Here is a 25,469-nt window from a genome sequence, read left to right as displayed (position 1 = left end):
ACAAGTTCTCTCTACAAAAAATCCTCTTGGAGTACCAAAGTCCGCCGACCAAAATTTTCCGCCATCTAGAATTTTATGAAAAACCCGATGTTGCTCATTCCTCGGACATCGTTGGTCCGATTTGGACGAAATTTGGTGTGCGTATTAGACCTAGCTGGGGTTAGGGTCCAAAATGTTTTGAAAATATGCTTTTAATCAGAAGATATCGGCCAATGAACATTAGAGGGTTGGGCCACCAAAACACAATTACCATAACTCTATAACCTTTGGCCCCAAAATTACGAAACTCGAAAACTATGTTGCCATAGCTTTAAAGAACATACATGTCAATTTTCATCAAAATCTAACAATCTGGGGCGCTTACAGAAATTTCCAAAAATTGCCATTTTTGGCTGTTTTTGGCCATTCACAGGGGTCGTACTTGATCTATAACCGACTATACCGTTGATCCGCTTGATACCAAAATTGGATATGTGGTTGGAAAGGCCAAAAAGTTACTCAAAGATGCTCCAAATGTTTAAGGGCGTGGCCAGGGCGACCCCATGACTGCGCTACTATTTCGAACCTTCGCCAAAGGCATTAAAGGTGTTATAACTTCAGCATTTCTTCTCCGATCTGCTCCAAAATATTCATGCTTGATAAGAGTCACGTCCTGAACACAACTGCACTGCAATTTTGACTCACAGTCAGAGCGCCACCTAATGGCAACATGAAATGTGACTGATTTTATGCCCTTTTTCCAAGCAACAGCCCCCTACCCTGTCTAGGTTGGGCGTACACACATTAAATATTTTTTCCTAGATAGTACATGTGGAGATGAACAAAAAAGCCTCTTGGACCCACTGCCTAAAGTCATCACAAAGTGGGTAAAAAAAATGTTTTTAGCCATCTGCATATCAGCTCTGTGACTGTAAATAGTGGGGGAGGGGAGAGAGAAACACTAAGGGGACTCAGAGAGATGTCAGGAAGGCATGGAGATGTCACCTCTGTCACTGTTTAACACCAGATCAAGTCAGGATATTTTCCACACCTGCTAATGACTTTATTCATTGTCTGATCTGCTCCAAACTTCACATGCACCTCAGACAGCCTTCGCCATAAACATCAAAACTATTATAACTCCAGTGTTTCATCTCTGATCTGCTCCAAACTTTCCATACTTGATTAGACTTCCTTCCTGAACACGTCTGCACTTTGATATTCCCTCACAGTCAGAACGCCACTGTTGGGGTAGTAGCAGGAGCAGATTTGGTTATCAACAGCTACTTATTAATGTCAATATGATTATCGATATTAATAATTATATTTAATATATTATTATGATATAATCATGAATAAACGGGGCACCAATCATCGTGATCATTGGCATAAAAGTATAAAAACAATCGAACAATTAAAAAGGCGTGAAATTCGAGCACTAGCCTTCACAACCTGCTGTTATCCAGTGACATATACACAACAAGCACAAGAGACCGCTAGTTATAATATAATAAGATTCATTAAAATCAGTAGAAGAGACACACGTGGAGTGTGTGTGTGTGCGTGCGTGCGTGTGTGTGCGTGCGTGCGGAGAGAGAGAGAGAGAGATGGCCGGGCGCGACCACCAGATGGAGCTATTCCCCACAGCGTTCAGGGGCGGAGCCACTGACGTCGGATAGAATCGCGAGAGAGAGAGAGCGAGAGATGGCCGGGTACAGCCACCAGATGGAGCTATGTCCTTAGCGTCCGGATACGGAAACAGCTGGCGTAGGATACGTGTGGGGGCGGTGTATGTGTGTGCACATGTGTGTTAGCCAGAACAAAGAGAGAGAGAATGCGCGCGTAATACACAAAGGATCAGTAAGCTATTACCATCACACGGGACCTCATGAATGAACTGGCGTTCGTTCGGCGGGACCCCGGTCCTTTAACTGATGGTAGATCACTTACTGAGCTCGTGAATGTGTCCGAGGTTGGACACGCATTGTTACCGAGATGAAACCCAGCGGCGTGGGAAACACAATCAGCATTCAAATACAACAACACAGAAAGCAACACGTTAACAAGAATTACAAGCATATCCTACACTATCAAACTTATGTCTCTGCCCAGACTGATAGCCTCTTACTGGTGTCGTTGCGTAGGCTGTGAGTCCGTCCCGGCGATGGCGGCGTTCCTTAACGCGGTGGCGGCGACGGTAGTCCGTGAGTCCAGGCGGCAGCGGGGTGAGTAGGCTGAGTCCAGACGAGAGCGGGGCGTTTTTCCTCTCGTTGATCAAGCTCGAATAAAGAAAACAGTTCGTGTTTCTTCCTTCCGCGGGCAACAATATAATCGCACGGTGTGGCGATTTAGTCAGCTGACTTCAGGCAGGAGCGGGGCTTCCGGCTGGTCGCTGAAATAAAGAAACCGTTTGTTTCTCTTCTGCAGGCAAACAAAAAGAATCGCGCGGTTGTGGCGATCTCTCAGGATCCGTAATCATAAAAAAAAGAAAAAGGCGAGTCGCGGAAAACGGGGAAAAACAGTCTGCCGCTCGTCCAGCGAGAAGACTGTGGCCTAGGACAAAGGAAACGCTGCAGACGTTATAAGTTTGCCTCCTGTTGCAGCGTTGTGCTGCGATGGAGGAGTCTACCTCCTGTTGCAACGTGGTGTTGCGATGGAAGAGAGCGTTCTTAAGGCGGCGCCGGTTTATATTGCTCACGGCTGCTCCCGGGGACCCCCTGGGGTACCTGTGGTTGTCAGCCAATAGGGCACCAGTTGTGTGACGTTGCACTTCGCACCTAGGTGCGAGGTGAAACCAAAATGGAGGTTGTAGTTTTTTTATCTCCTTTGTTCCTTTGTCCTGACCGCATGTGAAGGCTTTTGTAGGCCGCATTGTGTAGTCCTCATGGTGAGGTCCCAACACCACCTATTGGCGACAGGAAATGTCATTGATTTTGGGAATTTTTCCAAGTAAAAGCCACACCTGGCTATTTTTTCACTAATTCCTTTCATTTCAGCCTGCAAGGAGGACACAGGGGGAGGAGGAGAGATGTCAGGAAGGCATGGACATGTGTGTGAGCTCTGTTACTGAAATGTAGTTTCACTTGTCACCACAGCCACTCCACGACTGCACGTGACAGACAGATGGCTTTGTATGTCAATCGCTTGTGTCTAAACTTGCACCACAACGAGGCGGCCGCAGCACAGGTAGGCGGCTGCGACGCTGCCGTGTGACCGCAGGCACTCCACGACCGCACGTGAGAGATGGATGCATTTCATTGTCAATCGTTTGTGTCTCAACTTGCACCACAAGAGGCGGCCGCAGCACGGGCAGCGTCCACGACACTGCCCTGTGACCGCAGGCAGTCCACGACCGCATATGAGGGAGGGCCCGTCACGATACTGCTATGCAGTTTTAATTGTCATTATCTTTTAATACTGTAATGTTGTGTAACCTGTCTCTATGTCTGTTCATGTTTTTTGTACTCTGCCTTGCTGCTGCTTCTTGGCCAGGTCGTCATTGCAAATGAGAATTGGTTCTCAATTGACCCACCTTGTTAAATAAAGGTTAAATAAAAAATAAATAAATAAATTCATAATTCCTCCAGTTCAATATGAAAACTATAAACATTGTTGAATGTTATTGAATTACAGCCTTTTTTCTTTGCTAGATGGTTTAAAATCAATACCAGATCTTTGTTGGCACACCAGGTCTGAAGACAGACCACATAGACTGTTTCAACTGTTGTTTCTTCTCTTTTCTAACGCTTCAATTTCTCTCTCAATCATTTCAGCTCGTCTCTTTTCTTTCTTTTGTCTTCCTCCTCTGTCCATCTCTGTCCATCACTCAGCCACGCTTATCCCACCCAGTACAACATCAACACAGCAAAAGACAAATATCACTTTTTCTCATTTTAAAAAGTGGACAAATGGACATAAGTCTATGTAAAGTCCCCAGAAGTGACAGTAGTGTGTGTGTCTTCAGTCTGTCAGGTTGTCTGATCACAGAGGACGGCTGTTCTTCTCTGGCCTCAGCTCTGGACTCCAACCCCTCCTATCTGAGACAGCTGGACCTGAGCTACAATCATCCAGGAGACTCAGGAGTCAAGCTGCTGTCTGCTGGACTGGAGGGTCCACACTGCAGACTGGACACTCCCAGGTGAGGACAGATGGACAGACATCAGACTGGACTCTCAGGTGAGGACAGGTGGACAGACATCAGACTGGACACTCTCAGGTGAGGACAGATGGACAGACATCAGACTGGACTCTCTGATGAGGACAGATGGACAGACATCAGACTAGATTCTCAGGTGAGGACAGATGGACAGACATCAGACTGGACACTCTCAGGTGAGGACAAATGGACAGACATCAGACTGGACACTCAGGTGAGGACAGATGGACAGACATCAGACTGGACACTCAGGTGAGGACAGATGGACAGACATCAGACTGGACGCTCAGGTGAGGACAGATGGACAACAGCTCCAGACTGTGTCTCCGTCTCTGACTGAGGAACTGGGGTTCATGTTTAATGGTGGACCTGATTGAGGTCTCTGAATGTCTTCCTGCAGGGTGGACCATGGGGGACAGCAGAGACTGAGACCTGGTCTGAGGAAGTGTGAGTATGTTTTCAGTAACTCAGCTGCTCCAGATTTGAACGTGTTCATGACTGAAATCCGATGATCACGTTTCTATCAGGATGTAGCGTTTGTTTCTTCGTGGCTGTAAAGATGTTGTGTTGTCTTCACACCAAATGCCACATCCCCGGCTCCTCCTAGCTGAGTACCTGGCATCCCTGTGCAAGACACCTCACCCTAATTGCTCCTGACGAGCTGGCTGTTCGCCCTGCGTGGTTGACTCCGCCATCGGTGTGTGAATGTGTGTATGAATGGGTGAATTGCTGTAAAGCGCTTTGGAGAAAATATCGCTATATATGCCATTTACCATTTACCATTTACCATTTTACATTTACATTTTCACACTCAATTCGCTTTATGCCAAAGGCTATTGTGACGTACTTCCGCTGAAATGTCAGCCACCGCGATTGCTTCCGGGAGCATAGGCGTCTATTTGTTTTGGTAGGTAGCTGCTACGCTAATGTTAGTTGACAAGACATGAAAAAGTCAACTTTTAAATACCAGAAAGTGTCTGGTACAACTGCGGAACACTGCTGTGTACCACAGTGCCAGGCATCTGCAAAGTACAATTCTGTACTTAGTTTTTTTACTTTTCCGGCCGATGAGGAGCTGAGGCGTAAGTGGATTGTCGCTATCCGCAGGGACAAATTTAGTGTAACGTCTCACACCCGGGTGTGTAGCCGGCACTTCAAAACTGAAGACATCCGTGAACCAGCAGCAGAAACAGGTCGACGGCTGTTGAAAAGGGGCTCTGTTCCTGTATTATTTGAGTGGAACAACTTCTCCCTTCCACCTACAAGACCAGGAGTTTGGGAGAGAAGGGAAAGACCGCCGCCAGAGGATGACCGGGAGGACACACCGGATCACGTAGCATTCGACGTCCTCATGCAACACGACTACGCGTCGAAACCTGAAGCTGCAGTCGTTGATTTGGTGTTGGAGGAAAATACGTCTCTCCGGGAGGAAATTCGCCTGTTACGCCAACAGATCGAGGGCGTTACACTGAGGCAACGGTTTGGCATTCACCGTTTTGCGGCCTCGGACAAGGATATCAGGTTCTTTACAAGGTAAGTCTACTCTAGATATGTAGGCTGAGCCTGTGTGTGTGTGTGTTTGTGTGTGTGTGTGTGTGTGTGTGTTGGAGATTGTAAAGTACGATCATGTTGTGCTGTAGTGTTAGCTGTAGTAGGTATACTGTGATGTAGTAGTTAGCTGTAGTGGGTATACTGTGATGAACCCCAAATAATACATATCCTTGCCTATTTTAAGTGGGAATACTGAGGTGGTGATGCTTTTTAAGTGGGTATACTTATCACGTAGACTACGCCACTGATGTGACGATTGTAAGCAATGAGTCAGGAGCACACTGTATGTAGGGGATTGCAGTATGTGTGTTCTGTCAGAAAAACTCTTGTGGTGTAATAGTAACACCGCCACCCAGGTACATTTAATTAAAGTTATTTGTGTACATTTTGTGTAGTTAATTATGAACAGTTTTTTATCTGTATCTGTATTCCATTTCTTTAGGTTTGCATCATATGATCTACTGATGCGTTTCTGGGGCTTGATTGCAAACTCTCTACCATCCATGGTCAGTGTTCGACAAGCACAGAGAGGAGCTCTCACAGAGTCAAACGCTTCCCATTCCCTGCAGCCCATTGACGAGTTTTTCTTATTTTTGAATTACCTTGCCCTTGGGTCCAAGCAACGGGACCTTGCTGACCGGTACAGTATCCATCAGTCCACGGTCAGCAGAATTATAACAACCTGGAGCAACTTCCTGTTCACAGTACTCGGCTCAGTGAGGATCTGGATACCCGAAGACGAGATACAGAGAAATCTGCCTGCAGACTTTAAGGACTACCCTGACACCACAGTCATCCTTGACTGCACTGAGCTGCGGTGTCAATGCCCATCTTCCCCTCTCCTCCAGAGTGAGGTATTTTCCTCCTACAAGTCCCACTGCACTCTGAAGGGGCTCATTGGGATCGCACCACATGGGCCAGTGACATTCGTCTCCGCGCTGTTTGCTGGGTCTATCAGCGACAAACAGATTACCCGTGAGTCTGGTGTCCTCAGTCTGCTCAAACCTGAGATGGCTGTCATGGTAGACAGGGGCTTCCTCATCAATGACATTGTGCCTTGCAAGGTCTACAGGCCACCCTTCCTCTCTGGCAGGTCTCAGATGTCTGCCTCTGAGGTTACGGAGACACAGGCCATAGCCCGTTTAAGGGTGCATGTTGAACGCTCCATTCGCCGGGTCAAGGAGCACAAGTTCTTTGATTCAGTGATTCCCCTACGGGTTTTTGGGAGCATTAACCAACTCTACACAGTGGCTTGTCTGCTTACCAACTATGAAAATGGGCCACTGGTAAAGGCTTGGGCAAAGAAGCCTGAGGTCTGAGGTCTTTCTAACATGTACATTTAAAAATCTTAATTTTGTTCAAGAATCCTTTTTATAACCCCTTTCAATTCCTTAATCTTATCAGTTTATAGAGTTGAGTGTATATTTGTTTAAATATTGTTATATTTGTTTGTATACACCTTTTGCTACCTTATTAAAATACTTCTTTGGTCAATCTTCTTTTGTTTGGTCTCATTTTTAATTACTGTCTCTTACCTTTTAAAACTTAAGCCATACAAAACACTGAAATGCTTAGATCCAAGTAATTTATTACTCATTGACCCTAAACATTACATCACAAACAAAAACACAATGCAGCAACATTTCACTGATGAGGTTGAAATTTATTTCCTACACAGTAGCTTCAAAAACATTTACACTGCGATCAATTCATTAGTTTGCCAAAAAGGCATTGAGGTAGAAATAAAAAAAGAAATAGTCAACTTTTTCTTTAATGGTTTGTATGACTTCCATGTCACGGGGAATTCTCTGGATAAACATGTCATCTGCTGTGTAAATGACAAAGTCACACCAGTCACACCCAGAAACCAACATTTGTCCCTGGACCTGCCAGTAATAAGGATGGGATTGTCTCAGTGTTTGTGTCCCATCCTTTATCCTAATGTAAGGGCAGTCCACATAGCTAGCTACGTTTGGGCATTTAATTTCTAATAGGCCAAACACTGGCTGCCCCACAGGATCATACACTATCCCATCAGGTGTTGACCCCATCCATGGTGCCTCAGGGTGGATCAGGAACCCACATGGGTAGTGGTTGACCTCCCTTACCTTGCAGTACTCCTCTAGTGCTACAGGCTCCAAGGCAAGACCCCGCCGCATGTCAGCAGTCTGATGACACGATCCCAGAAGCCTTTTTGCAAGGTTCTCAGCAGAGCTTTCCGCCCTGGTGTGGCAAACTTCTCTAAATTTAGTAGATGTGATGCGGCACCTCCTCAGTTGGTGCCACTCAACGCAGGAACTCTGCTCTCGTGTGCTCTTTTCAATTTGGTGTGCTGTCTCAAAAGATGTCACGAGGGATACCAAATGATGGTGCTGGTGTTCAGAAAGTACAAATGAACAGGTAGAGGGTCCGAGTCTGTAATATGACAGTGGCAGCTGTGGGGGAGAAGGGGCATCTGTGTGCGGACGGGTACTGGGGACTGTCCTTATTGGTAGCTGATAGGACAGCACACTTCCCTCCTGCACCGGACCGAACATGGACTCAACCAGAGGAACATTGCTGGATAGCGCCATTACGGTGATCATGGGAGCTTCATCTGCACTAAGTCCATGGTATGCCTCCTGAACTTTTAATGTGGAGATGTCTGGCAGAGGGCAGCTCACTCCTTTATACAAGTTGCTTCTGTGGAAAAAAAGACAAACAAATGTGTTGTAATTAAGAAGTAATAGTAGTAGTAGAAACACATACTTCATACTTAGTATATAGTATATAACTAACTATTATACTATATAGTATATATACTATATATATATATATATATATATATATAATATATAATTATATTATTATTATACTATACTTAGTATATAATATATAGTCATTACATCATACTAACACATACCTTATTCCTTCTGCAAGCCTCCTCTCTCTTGGTCTGGCTGATATGATGACCATGTCATTAACTGGACCAGGTTTAATACCCTGCATCAAAATACAAACATGTTTGAGAAACATTCAAGAGATATCCATACTTAATGACAGTCATGAAAGTCATACAAAGGCTTGCTACCATGGTCCTTGGTTTGTGCCACTTTTGTTCAGTTTCTGTGCAGCTGAACACTGGGGGAACTGATGTAAGCCTCAGCTGGGAGTAGTGCGCCGTCTGGTACAGTAGAGCTGCCACATGACAGCACAAAGCTGTACCTGCCACACAGGTACACTGGCATCTCTCCAACACCACCAGCTTAGAATCCCTTAGCACAATCTGTTACAAACCCAAATATTTGTTAGAAAAAATGTACCAGCTAAAACTGCAATTAAAAACAGACAGCCTTTCACACACTACATTTTGTTAGTGAAACTTTGTTAGTGAACTTTTAAATATGTAAATGATACAGGGATTGATACAATTTAGCCTAGAGTTGACCATGTCAAATGTAATAGGATTGATCAGGATTAATCTCATTTTACTCATTTTAAAATAGCAGTGCAGAATAAGTAACGATAACTTCTAACAAAATCTTGCTTCTGTGGGAGTCATTCATTTTACATTCTTTCTGGTACAACCTGTATTCATATCACATGATATCTCAGGTACCATATGATTAATATAGTGCAATGATTGTGTTTTATCTGTATCTAATTCACAGCAATGATATAACTCACAGAAACATGATTTTGACAAACAGGAACCTGTTTCTTTTGAACCTGAACTGAACTGAACTGAACTGAACTGAACTGAACCTGCAGGCTGACTTTCCCTTACACTCAGACAGTGAGGCTTCTGGCTTTTCCTCATAGATCGGAAGCACTCCGACCTAACCGTGACCTCTCCTCCTGACTCCTTGTTTGCAACTGTGATTAACATTGAGGTTAGGGTATCGCATTTTCAGAAACACAAATGATTCACGACATTAACCTATCACTCTGCTTACGTTGTTAACACTACTTCTTCACTGTGCTAACTTTGGCTAGTAAAAAGCCAATGAGTGTAGCTTCTATCGTCGTTTGATAAACTCAAAACAGTGGCTTGTTAACTTACCTTCGTAGTTGTGTATATAGCTGGCCACATACAGTTTAAATCCTTTATCTCTTTTTGCCGTTGGTGTCTTTGATGTGGCCTGGATGATTCGGTGAACATCGTTTACCGTTATCCTCGGCAGGTCCTGCAGTGATCTCGTGAAAAACGCCATAGCAGAGAAAACGGGCTCTGGCTAAAGTTAACGTCAACGTAAACCGGAAGTTGTGCTACTGGCTGAAAAGTCCGGAAGCATCCGAACGGAAGTCCGCGGCATATAGGGTATTGCAAACAAAGTCAACGCAGAGACACAAACGGATGGCAATTCCTGCCAGACGGCAACGCAAAATTCACGTAGTCGTGTTGGTGTGAGTTGAAATATTTGAAATGAAGAGATAAATTCCTCTGTGTCTCTAAAGCGTTGAGATCGTCCTCCTGTTGTCCTGACGTCCCTGAATCCTAAATGGAGGAACCAGATGTTGTCCCAGCTGGGTCTGTGGTCCCCTAGAGGTCTACAATAGTAGCTCACATTAGTTCAGAGACCAGACCAGACGATGTGGAGGAACCAGAGACTGTCTGTGGTCCCCCAGAGGTCTACAATAGTAGCTGACATTAGTCCAGAGACCAGACCAGACTATATGGAGGAACCAGAGACTGTCTGTGGTCCCCCAGAGGTCTACAATAGTAGCTCACATTAGTCCAGAGACCAGACCAGACTCCAGAGACTGTCTCCTGGGTCTGTGGTCCCCTAGAGGTCTTAGTCAAGAGAGGTTTCAATCTTAGTCTTAGTCCAGAGAGGTTTCAATCTTTAGTACTCAATCTTTAGATCCAGAACAGACAGTTTGTGTTCTCACTAATCCAACTTTCCTAACGCTCTACATATATTACACTAATTATTAGGGGTGTGACGATACACTCAGCTCACGAGACGAGACACGATATTGGGTTCACGAGAATGAGACGAGAAGAGATTTTAAGAAAACTACAATTACAAAATATATGACTGGTCGGGCTGAACATGCATTTTGAAATGTTTTATTATAACTCTTTACATGCATGATGTAAGCATGAGCTCTTAATAACCTTCTTCTTCCACAAATTGAAACTAAAACTAAAATTGATCAAATTTAAAATAAAATAAAATATTTACTGCATCGTGCTAGTATTAGCAGCGGTGTAGGGCTTTATTTTCACACAATGCTTGCATATTGTCTTATCAGTCACTCTACTGCCATTTATCATTTCCGCCGGGTACCCAAAGTGCTGCCAAACAAACGATTTGAAAGTAGCGAGGGCATCTTCAATGTTAATACCGGTATTTTCAATGTCATTCTGGCTGCTTGCTGCTTCCCTTCCTCCTCCTCCTCTTCTTCTTTTCCTTCTCCTTCTTTAGTTTCTGGCAGGCTAGAAGTAGCAAAGGCGCATTACTGCCTCCACAGGTCACACAGAAGTTTGGATAGCTCACAAATCTTGCGAGACAGATTTTTAACGTGACGAGAAATATCGTTTAGTTTAATCTCGTCACACCCCTACTAATTATACATATAGAAACCTGTTCTCCGGGCAGGACCACACGGCCTCCCACAAAGAACACCCCCACTCCACATGGCTGACTGGTCGACACTAGTGATGTCCAAATGAAGCTTCGTGAAGCATTTTCTTTATTTTCTGAGCCCAATAGATGGCGCTCTCTGTTCAACAAAGGGTTGAAAGCAATGGAAATATATCGGCCTTCAACCCTTTGTTGAACAGAGCGCGCCATCTATAGGGCTCAGAAAATAAAGAAAATGCTTCACGAAGCTTCATTTGGACATCACTAGTCGACACCCACAGCGGCCATCTTGTAACACACACACTTGTATACTATTTAGTTAAATAGGCCACTTGGACTTAGTGTATGTTTCTTTGTTTATTGTTTATAAACCCCTTTTGAACATACTGCTGTGTTTATTAATGTTGTATAAGAATGAATGATATCAACCTCTTCTTCCTTCTCATCATCCTTCAACTGTTTGCACTCATATTCTAATAGTTATTAATTATTGGCATTTGAGTACAAACACTTTTATATTGACACTGAGTACAGGTTCGGTTATCTTTTCCCTGATTTCAGGTTGGTGCCCCATTTAATATTAACTATATTAATAATCCTATAAATATCAATAATTCTATTGATATTAATAATTATCTATCAATAACTGAATCTGCTCCTGCTAGTTCCCCAACACTGTGTTTTTCTCTGCCATCCAACAAAACACACACCACTACACACCGGTGTCCTATTTATCAATGAAATGGGTGACGTGACCCATCACCATCAAGTTACCGCCCCCTTGTGATGTCATATACTAATACCCAAAGTATATTTATTAAGCTTTCAAAACACACACCAAAAAACACCCAATTGTCTCCAACAATAACCTTTAGCTGCATTGTGTTTGTTCTCTCCATCAGATGTCTGTGAACTGGAACTGGACACAAACACAGTCAGCAGAAACCTCAAACTGGACGACACCAACAGGAAGGTGACATATGTGTCAGACGACCAGTCATATCCAGATCATCCACACAGATTTGACTCATATCCTCAGATGCTGTGTAGAGACGGTCTGACTGGTCGCTGTTACTGGGAGGTCGAGTGGAGAGGACTGGTTGATATATCAGTGAGTTACAGAGGAATCAAGAGGAGAGGAAACGACACTGTGTTTGGAAGGAATGATCAGTCCTGGAGTCTGAGTTGTTATGGTGGTCGTTACTCTGTCTGGCACAAAAGCAAACAAACACTCATCTCCTCCTCCTCCTCCTCCTCCTCCTCTAGTGTGGTAGCAGTGTACTTGGACTGTCCTGCTGGCACTTTGACCTTCTACAGAGTCTCCTCTAACAAACTGATCCACCTCCACACCTTCAACACCACATTCACTGAACCTCTTTATCCTGGGTTTGGAGTCGGGTCTGGATCATCAGTGTCTCTGCGTCTCTGAAACTGTTCACAACAAACACAGACCGGTGCGATTACATTCAGAGTCAATGCAAAGATGTGAATGAAAACATTGCAGTTTGTAATCAGTCAGGTTCATTCCTCCTTGTACTTGTTGTAAATGTATTAATGCTTGTGTAAATGTACTTAAATGAATGGAGTATATCGGGATGGCTTTGTCTTTAGACTGAACCTTGTCGTGTTGAGGAACATGCATTAGTGACTGGAGCAAATAGTTGCTGTCCAGTGAAAACCATCAACATGAAGCACAGAGCACACACAGATTAGAATAGAAAACATCCATCCATCCATCCATTTTCTACCGCTTATCCTGTATTCAGGGTCACGGGGGGCTGGAGCCGATCCCAGCTGTCATTGGGCGAAGGCAGGGTACACCCTGGACAGGACGCCAGTCTATCACAGGGCCGACATGTAGAGACAAACAACCATTCACACTCACATTCACACCTACGGGCAATTTAGAGTCACCAATTAACCTATCCCCATCCTGCATGTCTTTGGACTGTGGGAGGAAGCCGGAGAACCCGGAGAGAACCCACGCTTACACGGGGAGAACATGCAAACTCCACACAGAAGGAACCCAGGCCGACCCGGGAATCGAACCCAGGACCCTCTTGCTGTGAGGCGAGAGTGCTACCCACTACACCACCGTGCAGCCTAGAATAGAAAACATAATGTATTTAACATATTACAAATAAAAAACATATTAAACTGTTTCTTCATTGTTGGAGAAAATGCTCCTGCTAGATTCACTAAGGAATTATAAACTATGATGATGCTGCAGCTGTGATTTTCCATTCATCAACGCTTTATAACGCTTGCTCTTGGGTGATGTTGGGACTTTGAACATCATGAGGGTGTTCTAGTCCTGCTGTATGTGAAAACATGTCCTGACATAACGTTTGTTATGATATGGAACAATAAATAAAATTGCATTTAAAAGGGAATAAACTGTTCCGGAACTGATATTTTAGCAAAAGTGCATTTTAATTAAACTATATTTTAAAGGTCCCATATTATGAAAACAGGTTTTCTCTGGTCTCTACACCTATGAACTGGGGCCCGTTTCACAAAGCAGGTTCAACAAACTCTGAACCTAACCCTGAACTCTGAGTTGAACAACTCTGAGATGGGAAACTCTGAGTTTTCGGTTTCAGAACAGCGGTTTTGAATTAGTTCAGTCAACTCTGAGTATGTAAACTCTGAGTTACGCGCGTGCCTGCCGACTCTACAAAGCCATCATCAATGGAGCTCCGATACTACGATTCACCATGGCAACGGGGAGAGCGTCATTAGATATTACTGAGTGTTTATGTAGAAAACAAGCTCATCCTGAGAAAGCGGAGCAACGTAACTGCAGCAAAGTAGTGATAGTTGGCGTGGCAGACATTTACTGCCCGATCTAATGTGTATAACTGAATGAAACAGTCTATTGATCTAAAGCTAAGAAGTGTTTATTTTCAGAATTGCACAGCGCCACTGTGGTGTAATGGTTAGCAACGCCGTCCACAGTGCTGGCGACAGCGGTTCAATCCCCGTAAATCACAAAGTAGCGCAACACATAAATTATTATTTTTATTGGGTATAATCCCCCCCCAGGCACAGAAAGAAAGTGGCTTCAGTTGAAAATTAAGCATAAGAATATTGCGCAAATACGTTGACTAAGGCATATGATTTTAATCATATTTCACATATTAAACAGTAAATATAAGCAGGTATTTCAACACAGGAATGTACTTAAACATTTCATAAATCTCCCGTTCGCAAAAACCCTACCTCCGCAAAGAATCTGGTTGCGGATTATGTCCGCGATATGAAATGTTGAAAATGTCGGAGAATATTGTTTAGATAATATCTAATGTGGTTGAAAGGAAAGGTAATCAAAATCCTCTCCCGACGCAAAGCTGCTAGAATCACTTTTATTTCCATATCGATTAGGTTGACGATGAAAGGACGGCACAATTTTTCAGAGTTGGTTCAGATTCCGGAAAAAGGCGGAGACATGTAGGGAGAAACTCAGGGTTTGTTGAAGCAAACCTGCTAGCGAGCAGGTTAGTTTCACGGAGCATGTTACCCGGGTAACTGACTCAGATTTATGCTGAACTGGCTTTGTGAAACCGAAAAACCAGAGTTTCCCTCATCTCAGGGTTAACTAACTCAAGGTTTTCACTAAACCTGCTTTGTGAAACGGACCCCTGGTCCTCCCTGAGCCTGTCAACTCCCAGGATGAGGAAAACAAGCGACTCCTACATGGTCTCTGCAGCGCCCCCACTGGTACAACGGCGCTCCTATAGGCTGTTCAGATTCAGCTCCCGTCGTTACTATTGGCGCATGCTACCGCTAGCGTAAGCAGCATCGTCTCCGTCTCTCTCCAAGTAGGCGATGACAGAAGGAGCTCATTAGCATTTAAAGGTGCAGACACAGAAACGGCCTGTTCTCAGCAGAGCTCATTTAAGCAACTTTTAGACAGCTGAAATTCAGGACTACGGATGGGTTTGGGGCAATGCATATCAAAAACAGTGTTGTTGGACCTCTGACACCTGTGTGGAATGGATGAAAAACAGTATAATAGGGGACCTTTAACCTGTAGCTAAACCCCTCCCACATTCTCCTCACAAACACAATTGGCTATCATTAAAGTACCACTATTAAAGCTCTCCAATAAAAAGTAACCACATAAAGTTACTCCCTAATTCGTGTAAAATATTCCTTGACCCATGTCTGACTACAATATACAGAGGTTTGACATGTTTAACCCTACAAAAATAACGTTTACACACTAATCCTTGTTAACATAGTAAATTACACAAAAGCCATGTGTACACCTGGGACACATAGTCCCAACTTCAAATATCACAACTACAACAAAATAAATCAAATGCATGTACCTTATAATATTTAATTCTTTATTTGCTATCCTCCATCTATCTTCTGTTCAAATCCCTCAATGCTACACTGAGACTAACAACTACTATACAGTGTACAAACATGCATTAAGAATGGTTAAATATATATCATTACACAAAACGTACATTTGTATGTCATTCTGTCTTACAGGCAAGATTGTAAAATAAGAGCCCACAATCATGTCATGATGCATGAGGGACAAACATTTGCCAGCCTAGCAAATACTTTTCAGATTACTTCCAAAAACATGATGACACAAACCATCCTTGGTACAATATGGGCCATGATAAGCAAACTTACACATCTAACAAACAAGCCCTTTACAATTTAATACAACACACATGAAATTCATATTCAACCAACTTCATAACATACAAAATAATACAATAAGCTACTAACAATACTTCCATCCTTCATTTCACATATAATTATACATCTCAAAGACTTACAAATGACAATGTAGAATAATTATCAACATACATCAGCACTACTTTCCAATTCAATTTGCCAAAAATGTTATCCTTCAAAGTACCCTCAGTTTGGACGACTGGTCCGCAAACTGCATACGTTGATCAGGATGGTTCACCATTTGCAAAACGTTTCCCAGAAGCCTGGGAAACCAGAACCCCGCATGATTTCCAGGATGGTGGAGATCTTGGCAGATATGATCAAGCCTGCAGCTCCCAAACAGCGCACCGTGGATTTGATCACTGGGAATGCCAAGAATTGGGGTCACAACACTTACCTGATCCTCATGGAGCATTATGAGACAGGTATTGAAGATCTTTTGAAAGAACTTTCTGGTCTCCTCACTCCAGAATGGAGGAAGGCCTTTGAGGTAGCAGTTCGTTGGGCTAGACGTAACCTACCCCGCATCACACGGGATGTGATTGATCATGCTGAGGCCCTGGTTGCAGCCAGAAACAACACCGGGGATCCGGTCCAGAGGCAGGCTCCACAGCAGACTCAGCAGATACAGCAGACTGTGCAGGAGGTCACAGTCCAGACACAACAGACTGCAGGAGGTCACAGTCCAGACCCAAGGTCCACGGCAACCTACGACCAAGAACTCGGTAGCCACAATGACCGACTCAAGAGAACAGGAGTTGGACTGGTACCGCAGTACTCCACGTGCTGATTCTCCCCGGGAACGTAGGGAGACACGTGGGAGTACAAGGGGGACCAGGGGACAGGTCTTAACTGAAGACAATATTCTTCAGGAGACTGAGACCGAGGATCCAGAGGAGTTGAGGGTTTTGGAAATCCCTTCCCCTTCTCCCAGGCATTTGGAGCTGATAGCCCTGTTTGATGAGATGCAAGCCGAGGAAGAGAGAGAGGAGGCTGAAGCTCAGGCTCTTCGGACATCTGGGCAGTCCATCGTTCAAGTCCACCAGGAGGAAGGCTTGGATGAGGACATTTTTGAAGAGTCTTCAGACCATTTCATCTCCCCACAGCCACAAACATTCAAACCATACAGACATATCAACATCCAAAGAAAACTGACAGACTGGAACTTACAGGTTCACAAGAAGTGGCTCTTCCTAGGTGACTCGAACCTCTGTAACATCCCGGACTATTTCAACAAGGATCTGCAGGTAGAGAGCTTTCCAGGAGCTAATTTCTGCCACGCACAAGCCCTTATGGAAAAGACCATACCACCAGAGCATGTCGAAGTGGAAAAGGTGGTTCTTTCATTTGGCATGAATAGCAGAGGGAATAAGTCAAAGGAGACCACGGTCAAGAACTTGCAGGGGGCAATCAGGTCCACTAAACGGAAGTTCCCATATGCAGAGATATGGATACCTCTGGTGAACTTTTCCTTGACCCTCCCTGTAGAGGAAAGGGAGAATCTTGAGACTCTTAATGAACACATTGAGAGGAACATGCCCTTCATTCCTCTCCTTCCAGAAGCCCAGTTTCACACAGCAGTTGATGATGTGCACTGGACGGCAGAGACAGGAAGCGCCATCTTCAACCATTGGATGGCGTTTTTAAACTCCAGCACCCCTTAAGTCTGGAACAAGGGGGGACTGATGGTACACAGTCCGGGATTGCTCAGGACGTTATAGTCTTAGCTAAAAAGTTCAAACTTTCTAGACCACAATATCATTTATTGAGCAAAGGGTTATCATTTATTCCAACTCTTGACATAAACAGGGATCAAAAGGTTCAACTGCAATTGGATATGCAAAATTATCATCGTAAGATTAAATTGGCCGCTTTTTTCAGAGATTCAAATAAAAAAGAAATTTTACCTTTTATAGGACCTTCGATTTGGACACCATCATTACAAGAGCTGCCACCTGAAATTCATAAATGCACAAAAAAGATTTACAAATGTATTTGGGGATTTGTATATACATGTGACTCAAAACACAAATACATTTTCAATGCACACACAAATATGTTTCATTTCATATGTAAGTAAAAAATATTCACATATAAAAAACAAGATTCATAAACATATTTCCAATGCACACACAAATCTAAAAAAAAATCACAAATACATGAATGTTAAAGTATTTGCAATCTTCATCAAATACGCATTTGGGGCTTGTTACATTCATATATGAACTGTTGGACCTGTATTTACAAAGTGCTTTTAATTTGTAAACCTCCCTGCATTTGTGTGTGAAACTTTTGAGACTCCCCTGACGTGACTCTGATCCACAAATGCGTTTTTTCTAAGAGGAGGTTGTCTGTAGCCAATCAGATGTCTCCCTCCTTTACAGCCAATCACGTGAGTGTCTCCCCTCCTCCGGACAGCGGAGACGAAAGATGGCCTCTGGCAGTTCAAATGTAAGTAAAAAGTGTCAGGAGTCATTCACGCAGAGGCGTCATCGGCCGTAGCTTACGGCTCCGCTAACGTTCATCTTTCCTCTGTCCTGTGTACTGCGAAGCCAGTTTAGTGGGTTAGCGAGGTATGTTGAGTCTGTACTACAAGTCAGTCAGTCAGGCTGTACTACAAAGGTGGCTCTCTTTTAGATCACCACGGTAACTTATGCTTAGCTCATAACCTGGTCCCGACCAGGTTATGTTCAGAGTTTAATCATAAAACCGGCTATAAAAGCGCTGCTGTTTCACTATTTAACTAATTTACAGCTTGCGGCACCTTTACTTTGAAAGTCCAGTGGAGCTGGATCAGAACGGAGCGTTTGTACGGAGGGAGAGATCAGCTGATCCGCTGCTGTTGACTTTATCTCTGAGCGTCTCCGCCTACAGGTGTTCTCCTCACCCGTTGAGCTGAGCGTCAGGAGCTCATTATATATTAGACTATAGTCTATATTTTACTTTTATATACAGTCAGTCACCACTGATAGAAGTTGTTCGCTCGCAGCAGGACGGATAATCAGATGGATAATCGGTTAAGTTAATAATTTAACTTAATGTGACCGTGAATAAATTAATTCCGATGTTTCGCCTGTTATATTTCAGTGTCAAACAAAAAATACAGCTGAATGCATTTACTTTCTGTGAGGGAGACATCTGATTGGCTACAGACAACCTCCTCTTAGAAAAAACGCATTTGTGGATCAGAGTCACGTCAGGGGAGTCTCAAAAGTTTCACACACAAATGCAGGGAGGTTTACAAATTAAAAGCACTTTGTAAATACAGGTCCAACAGTTCATATATGAATGTAACAAGCCCCAAATGCGTATTTGATGAAGATTGCAAATACTTTAACATTGTTAAAGCCAAGTAGCCTTGTTTTAATTTGTTTGTATTTGTGATTTTTTTTTAGATTTGTGTGTGCATTGGAAATATGTTTATGAATCTTGTTTTTTATATGTGAATATTTTTTACTTACATATGAAATGAAACATATTTGTGTGTGCATTGAAAATGTATTTGTGTTTTGAGTCACATGTATATACAAATCCCCAAATACATTTGTAAATCTTTTTTGTGCATTTATGAATTTCTGTGTGCATTTATGAATTATGAGACTGTTCTAGCTCCATAATCAGCAGTGGTAGTCCTAAGTAGGGAACAGTATATATTTGAAGTAGAGCGGCAATTAAAAGATACAGAATATTATAAAAAATTGGAGAAACCTATTTATATGGACACTATTCCTATGGTAGCTCAGATTGTTGACACACTTAATGCAAAACAAAAACAATATTTGATGGGGAGCCTACAGCCTAGGGAACGAAGATTTTATATCTTACCAAAAATTCATAAAGATCCGGAAAAATGGACAGTCCCACATGAAATTCCCCCAGGAAGGCCAATTATCTCAGATTGTGGGAGTGAGACATATTTTACAGCAGAGTACCTGGATTATTATTTAAATCCGTTGTCGATCAAGCATCCTGCTTATGTCAGAGACACTTATCATTTTATAGAAATTGTACACAGTTTGAGGATCCCTTCAGATTTTTATTTCTTTTCGATGGATGTGGATAGTCTTTACACAAATATTCCAATTCAAGCTGGCATTACTTGTGTAAAAAAGTATTTCAAAAATACCCGGACCCCAAAAGACCTGATGAGGAACTCTTAAAATTATTGGAGATCAATTTGACCCGTAATGATTTTATGTTTAATGGGGAATATTATTTACAGATTAAAGGGACGGCCATGGGCAAAAAGTTCGCCCCAGCTTATGCCAATATTTTCATGGCCAATTGGGAAGAAGAAGTATTTTTGAAATGCAAAATTAAGCCAGCTCACTATTCACGGTATTTGGATGATATTTGGGGTATCTGGACGGGATCCAAGCAAGAATTTGAGGAATTTGTTGAGATCTTAAATTCCCACGATCCATCTATTAAACTCAAAACAGAACTTAATAAGCAATCGATAGATTTTCTGGACACAACAGTTTTCAAAGGCCCACAATTCTTGACAAATTTCAAATTAGATATTAAAGTGTTTTTCAAAGGTACAGATACACATGCACTACTTCATAAGCAGAGTTTTCACCCCAAACACACTTATAGAGGAATTGTAAAGTCGCAACTTCTCAGATTTGAACGTATTTGTACGGGGGAAGAACATTTTAGAGAAGCAGGACAAACCTTGTTTAAGGCCTTACGGAAGAGGGGTTATTCCAGGCCCTTCTTGAGGCATTGCTTGAAGAGCTTTCGGGAGAGAAAGGAAAGGGATCGTGGGAAGTTAATTCCTTTAATCACAACATTTTCTTCCATGAGTAAGGTTCTCAATGGTAAATTTAAGACCAATTTTGAGGAAGTGTTAGGTCAGGAAGGACCTATTCCAGAGGCGATGGTGATTTTGGCATATAGAAGGAACAAGAACTTGCGGGACATCCTTGTTCAAGCCAAGTTACCACCATTGACTCTGGAAAAACAACAAGTTTTGGAAACTCAATTCTCCAGATTGAGGTTTATTAAAAATGATAGACAAAAAACAGTTTTCAGGATCCAACAGGGATTTAGTCCTAGATCCAGTAATTGTGTATGTATAGTTTATTGTGTGAAATGTGGAGTCAAATATGTTGGTGAAACCAAAAATACTTTGTCCACACGTGTGGTACAACATAGATATAACATACGGAACAAAAAAGAAGTGGACACACCTTTTGTTAAACATTTTCTGATGCATGGCTTATTGTCGATGAGAGTAGCTGGGTTACAGAAGGATATTAATTGGACAGATAGGGAACGGAAAAACAAGGAGAGATATTGGATTTTCATGTTAGGAACCAGGGAACCATTTGGGTTAAATTTGAAGAGGAATTGATAGTTCTAGCCCTAACCCCAACCTTTATCCCTAACCCTAACCTTAACCTCTACCCCTAACCCTAACCTTTAGCCCTAAACCTAACCTCAACCTCTATTCCTAACCCTAGCCTCAACCTAACCTACCCCTAATCCTAACCTCAACCCTTAACCCTAACCTCAATCCTTAGCCCTAACCCTAACCTCAACCCCTTAACTTAACCTTAACCCCCAGCCTTAGGGTTCCCCCACCTCTGTCCACTTCTCATGTCCCCCAGCCCTCACACCCTATCCCCTTTGTCCAACAGAAGGTCTTGACTACAACCGCAGAGGAAACCTCATCAATCCATCAACTCAATACAACCCCCGACTACGTTTCCCCTCACCCCTCCCCCCCTTCATCTACGATCCAAAAGTCCCCCTCCCCCACCAACACCAAGTCCTCCCCTACCCCTATTCCTCTGTTCAGACCTACTTACCATATTGCCCGACCCACCCGTAAAATCCAGGATTGGTTTTTCAAACCACTCAAACCCATTATCATTCTGGGGGACTCAAACATCAATAGGATCCCAGTACACACTTACCCACAAATCCAACTGGACAGTTACCCCGGCGCCAATTCTTACCATTTTCTTAAAGTTCTGGAAAAAACCTCCTCCTACCCACACGTCAAAATCGTCATCTTCTCCATCGGACTCAATAATAAAGATCAGGATCCAAAACAAACGACACTCAAACAACTCAAATCCCTCTTCCGCCAGTCAAAGTCGACCTTCCCCAATGCAGATGTTTACTTTCCCGTCATGAACTTTTCACCTAACCTGACCCCCACACAACAAAGCAACCTGAGGTACGTCAATAACGCCATGGTCACAAATTTCCCTTCACTGCTAGAAATTCCACATGACACCTTCATAACAGAAAAAGATAGCATCCACTGGACAACTAACACAGCCAAACACATCTTTCAGAACTGGCTGGAACAACTAAATTTACAATAATTCCCAAAGCCAACCCGGACACACATCCTCAGGGACAAACTACACACCAGACTCGGGACCTGGGTTGGAATTCCCCATCCAACATCCTCAACCTCTCCATCTTATTCACACCTTCCACACCCCAGCGCAAACTCCTTGAGAGGGGGCTCTCATTCATTCCACGCCCCACCCATCTGGACCGGAAGGAACTTCAAAGGGATCTACATAATTTCCATAGACGCCTCAAAATCATTGATCACTTTCATCACAAACCAGACCGACCCACAACCCCCTTCACCCATCCCTCCCATTGGGAACCTCAATCTGCTGGCCTTCATCCCCTTACGCAACAAATCATTAACCACAATAAAAGGGCCCTCCGACATTTCCGGCCCCCGACGGATATTCCAGACAATCTGTCGGGGCCGGAACGGGGGGCCCTCACAGAACTTATCCATAACCCCAACAGCATAATCAAACCTGCAGATAAAGGTTCCAAAATTGTCATCATGGACCGCCAAAACTACCTCCTGGAAGCCAACAGGCAACTCAATAATACAGTTTATTACAAACAACTAGAAGAGACAATCCAACCCCAAACACAATCCACACTCAGGAACATTGTACAAGACCTCTACAATAAAAAATACATCAACAATAAACAAAAACATTTCCTTTCCGGACCTAATGATCCACGTCCCCGCTATTTCTACCTCCTCCCCAAAATCCATAAAGAACCGGACACCTGGACTATTCCCTTTGAGGTTCCTCCCGGCAGACCAATTGTCTCCGATTGTAATAGTTCCACTTACCACATCTCACAATACATCGATCACTTCTTGGGCCCCCTCTCTACCCAACATCCCAGCTTCATAAAGGACACCTACCACTTCATTGATACAATCCGCTCTTTTACTGTTCCACCACAAGCACTTTTATTTACCATAGACATCGATAGCCTTTACACAAACATCAACACGGACCTCGGCTTACAAACCCTCAAGAACATATTCATCAGAAATCCAGACCCCACTCGGCCAGACACGGAACTACTCAAACTCATTCAGCTATGTCTTACCAATAATTACTTTCTATTTAATAACCAATTCTTTCTACAGATCCATGGAACAGCAATGGGCCAAAGATTCGCACCCTCATACGCAAACCTTTATATGAGCGAGTGGGAGCGGGAGGCCTTAGGCAAATGCACTCTCTTACCCACAATCTACGTCAGATTCTTAGATGACATTTTTGGTATTTGGCCCCACGACCCCGCAAAATTCCCTGATTTCATTAACACCCTCAATAATCATCACCCCTCCATTTCAGTTAAATACACCACCAGTACCACCCAAATCAATTTCTTAGACACCAGTTTAATTTGGCCCCACAAATAACCACTTACAAACTAGAGTTTACTTTAAGCCCACAGATACACACGCCCTCCTCCATAAATCTAGTTACCACCCAAAACACACCTTTAAAGGCATAGTCAAATCACAACTCATCCGCTTCTATAGAATCTGTTCCAACATTCAGGACTTCCACACTGCCACCAAAACACTTTTCCATAGCTTACGCTCTAGGGGTTACTCTGCACGATTCCTCCGCACCATTAAGAATACCGCACTGGCCTCCCTTGCTCCCACTCGCTCTCCCCCCAGGACTTCTCCAACCCAGGCCCCGACAGTGCCTGAGCCAACTCCCTTGCCCTACACCACCCCCTACCCGAATCAGGGTCTGTATCCTCTCCCGGCCCCCCACCCTGACTCCCTACCTGTTCCTCCTTACCCTAATCCTAACCCCCCTACACTCTATCCTAACCCCAAGCCTAATCCCTCTAAACCTAAACCTAATTCCCAATCCCCCTACCCCACTCTCCTCCCAACCTTAACCTTCCCCCCTCCCAAACCCACCGGGGAGTTGGCTCGGACACATTATATACACCAATCCACTCAACACCACCCACTTCTCCCACGACCACACATCTGATCCCCTTTGTCTCCACCTTCTCCTATCAAATAACAGGCTTTCACCGCCAGGTTAAAAACAAATTCTCCACCCTTCACCTCCAACATCCAGTCCTTCACAGTCATAGAATCATTTCTGCCTGAAGAAAACATAATAATCTTCAATCCCTCTTAGTAAGATCTAAATTTTCTGACCATAGACCCATAACCCCCCTTCCACATAATCACCACTACAAACACCGCAAATTCATCCACAACCCATACACACAGGCGGAATTCCCAACACTGGCAAAATTACCCATAACATCCACTAACGTAGTATATATCATCACCTGCACACTCTGTCAAAAACATTACATTGGCGAAACAAAACATTCCATTCACACCCGGCTTTCCCAACACCTGTACAACATTGGGGAGGGTCGACTTCCCACCCCCCTCATTCGTCACTTCCAAACACACCCCCCGATCCACTTCATCATAACCGGAATTGAAAACAACGACCACTGGACCACACCTCAACGGAAAAGAGCAGAGAAAATTTGGATACATAAACTTGGAACAATAACCCCCACAGGCCTAAACGATAACTAAAACTCTTCATCACCTACCCCTTCCCTCCATTACTTTATCATCATCAGATCCATCAAACTACCTTTTCACCCTTCAATTATGGTCCCCCGTCCCCACCCTATGGCCCCCCTTCCATTCTTCTTTTTTTCCCCCCCTTTTTTTTCACTATTTTCTCTACCTTTATCCTTTACTCCCTCAACTCTTGTGTCTTATTTTATTTTTTATTTTTTTAGACTTTAAACCCATCCACGAAATCAAATACCCCCATGACTTCATTAATACTCACAGCCCACAGCGCAGTGGTTTACTCCATGCCCTGCCACCCGGCAGACTCAGGTTCGATCCCCACTTCTCCCGTTCACCTTGCCCCTGTTGTCTTCCACCAATGACCCCGCTCTTCCCCTTCTGTCCCCCTTCCACCAAAAACAACTTAACTATAACCCTAACTCTTAAATCTCTATATATAGATATTTTTTATTATTATTTCTTCTAAGTTTTTTTATTATATATTTTTTAAGCTTTTTTCCTTTTCCCTCCCCTTCAGTTAGCCCCTCAACCCTATCACTTCCACAGTACAATTAGCAGAGTGGTTTGAGCTTTGGCCTACCACCCTGCAGACCGTGGTTCAATCCCCAGTCATCCACTTTCC

At 43.5% G+C, this 25,469-nt stretch overlaps 4 protein-coding genes across 4 annotated transcripts in view; 3 read left to right on the top strand and 1 right to left on the bottom strand.

The window, feature by feature from the left end:
• The window catches only part of LOC311016319 (uncharacterized protein), a 558,990-nt gene that overhangs the window by 213,114 nt on the left and 320,407 nt on the right, over window positions 1-25,469 (top strand). The gene's annotated exons all lie outside the window — the stretch shown is intronic.
• On the top strand, window positions 5,037-7,136 carry LOC311016328 (uncharacterized protein). The gene is made up of 2 exons (XM_084013956.1): window positions 5,037-5,668; window positions 6,129-7,136. Exons 1-2 carry the CDS (start codon window positions 5,079-5,081, stop codon window positions 7,003-7,005), a joined length of 1,467 nt encoding a protein of 488 aa, XP_083870082.1. The 5' UTR covers window positions 5,037-5,078; the 3' UTR covers window positions 7,006-7,136.
• Window positions 7,237-9,973, bottom strand: LOC311016330 (uncharacterized protein). The gene is made up of 4 exons (XM_084013958.1): window positions 9,729-9,973; window positions 8,757-8,951; window positions 8,589-8,668; window positions 7,237-8,368 (listed from the first exon to the last, which is right to left on the bottom strand). The coding sequence occupies exons 1-4, from the start codon at window positions 9,825-9,827 to the stop codon at window positions 7,399-7,401; spliced, it is 1,344 nt and encodes a 447-aa protein (XP_083870084.1). The 5' UTR covers window positions 9,828-9,973; the 3' UTR covers window positions 7,237-7,398.
• The window catches only part of LOC311015816 (stonustoxin subunit alpha-like), a gene marked incomplete at its 5' end in the record, with an annotated part of 81,235 nt that continues 66,667 nt past the window's right edge, over window positions 10,902-25,469 (top strand). The window contains 2 exons of the mRNA XM_084013259.1: window positions 10,902-11,019; window positions 12,159-12,727. Coding sequence (XP_083869385.1) covers window positions 10,902-11,019; window positions 12,159-12,685 — 645 coding nt within the window. The 3' untranslated portion in view covers window positions 12,686-12,727. The remainder of the gene's footprint in view (window positions 11,020-12,158; window positions 12,728-25,469) is intronic.

The sequence above is a fragment of the Eutrigla gurnardus genome, assembly GCF_963514095.1.
Source record: "Eutrigla gurnardus genome assembly, chromosome: 7".
Taxonomy (NCBI): Eukaryota; Metazoa; Chordata; class Actinopteri; order Perciformes; family Triglidae; genus Eutrigla; species Eutrigla gurnardus.
Note: the sequence above shows the minus strand (reverse complement) of the source record. Positions and strands in the feature narration are given on the sequence as shown.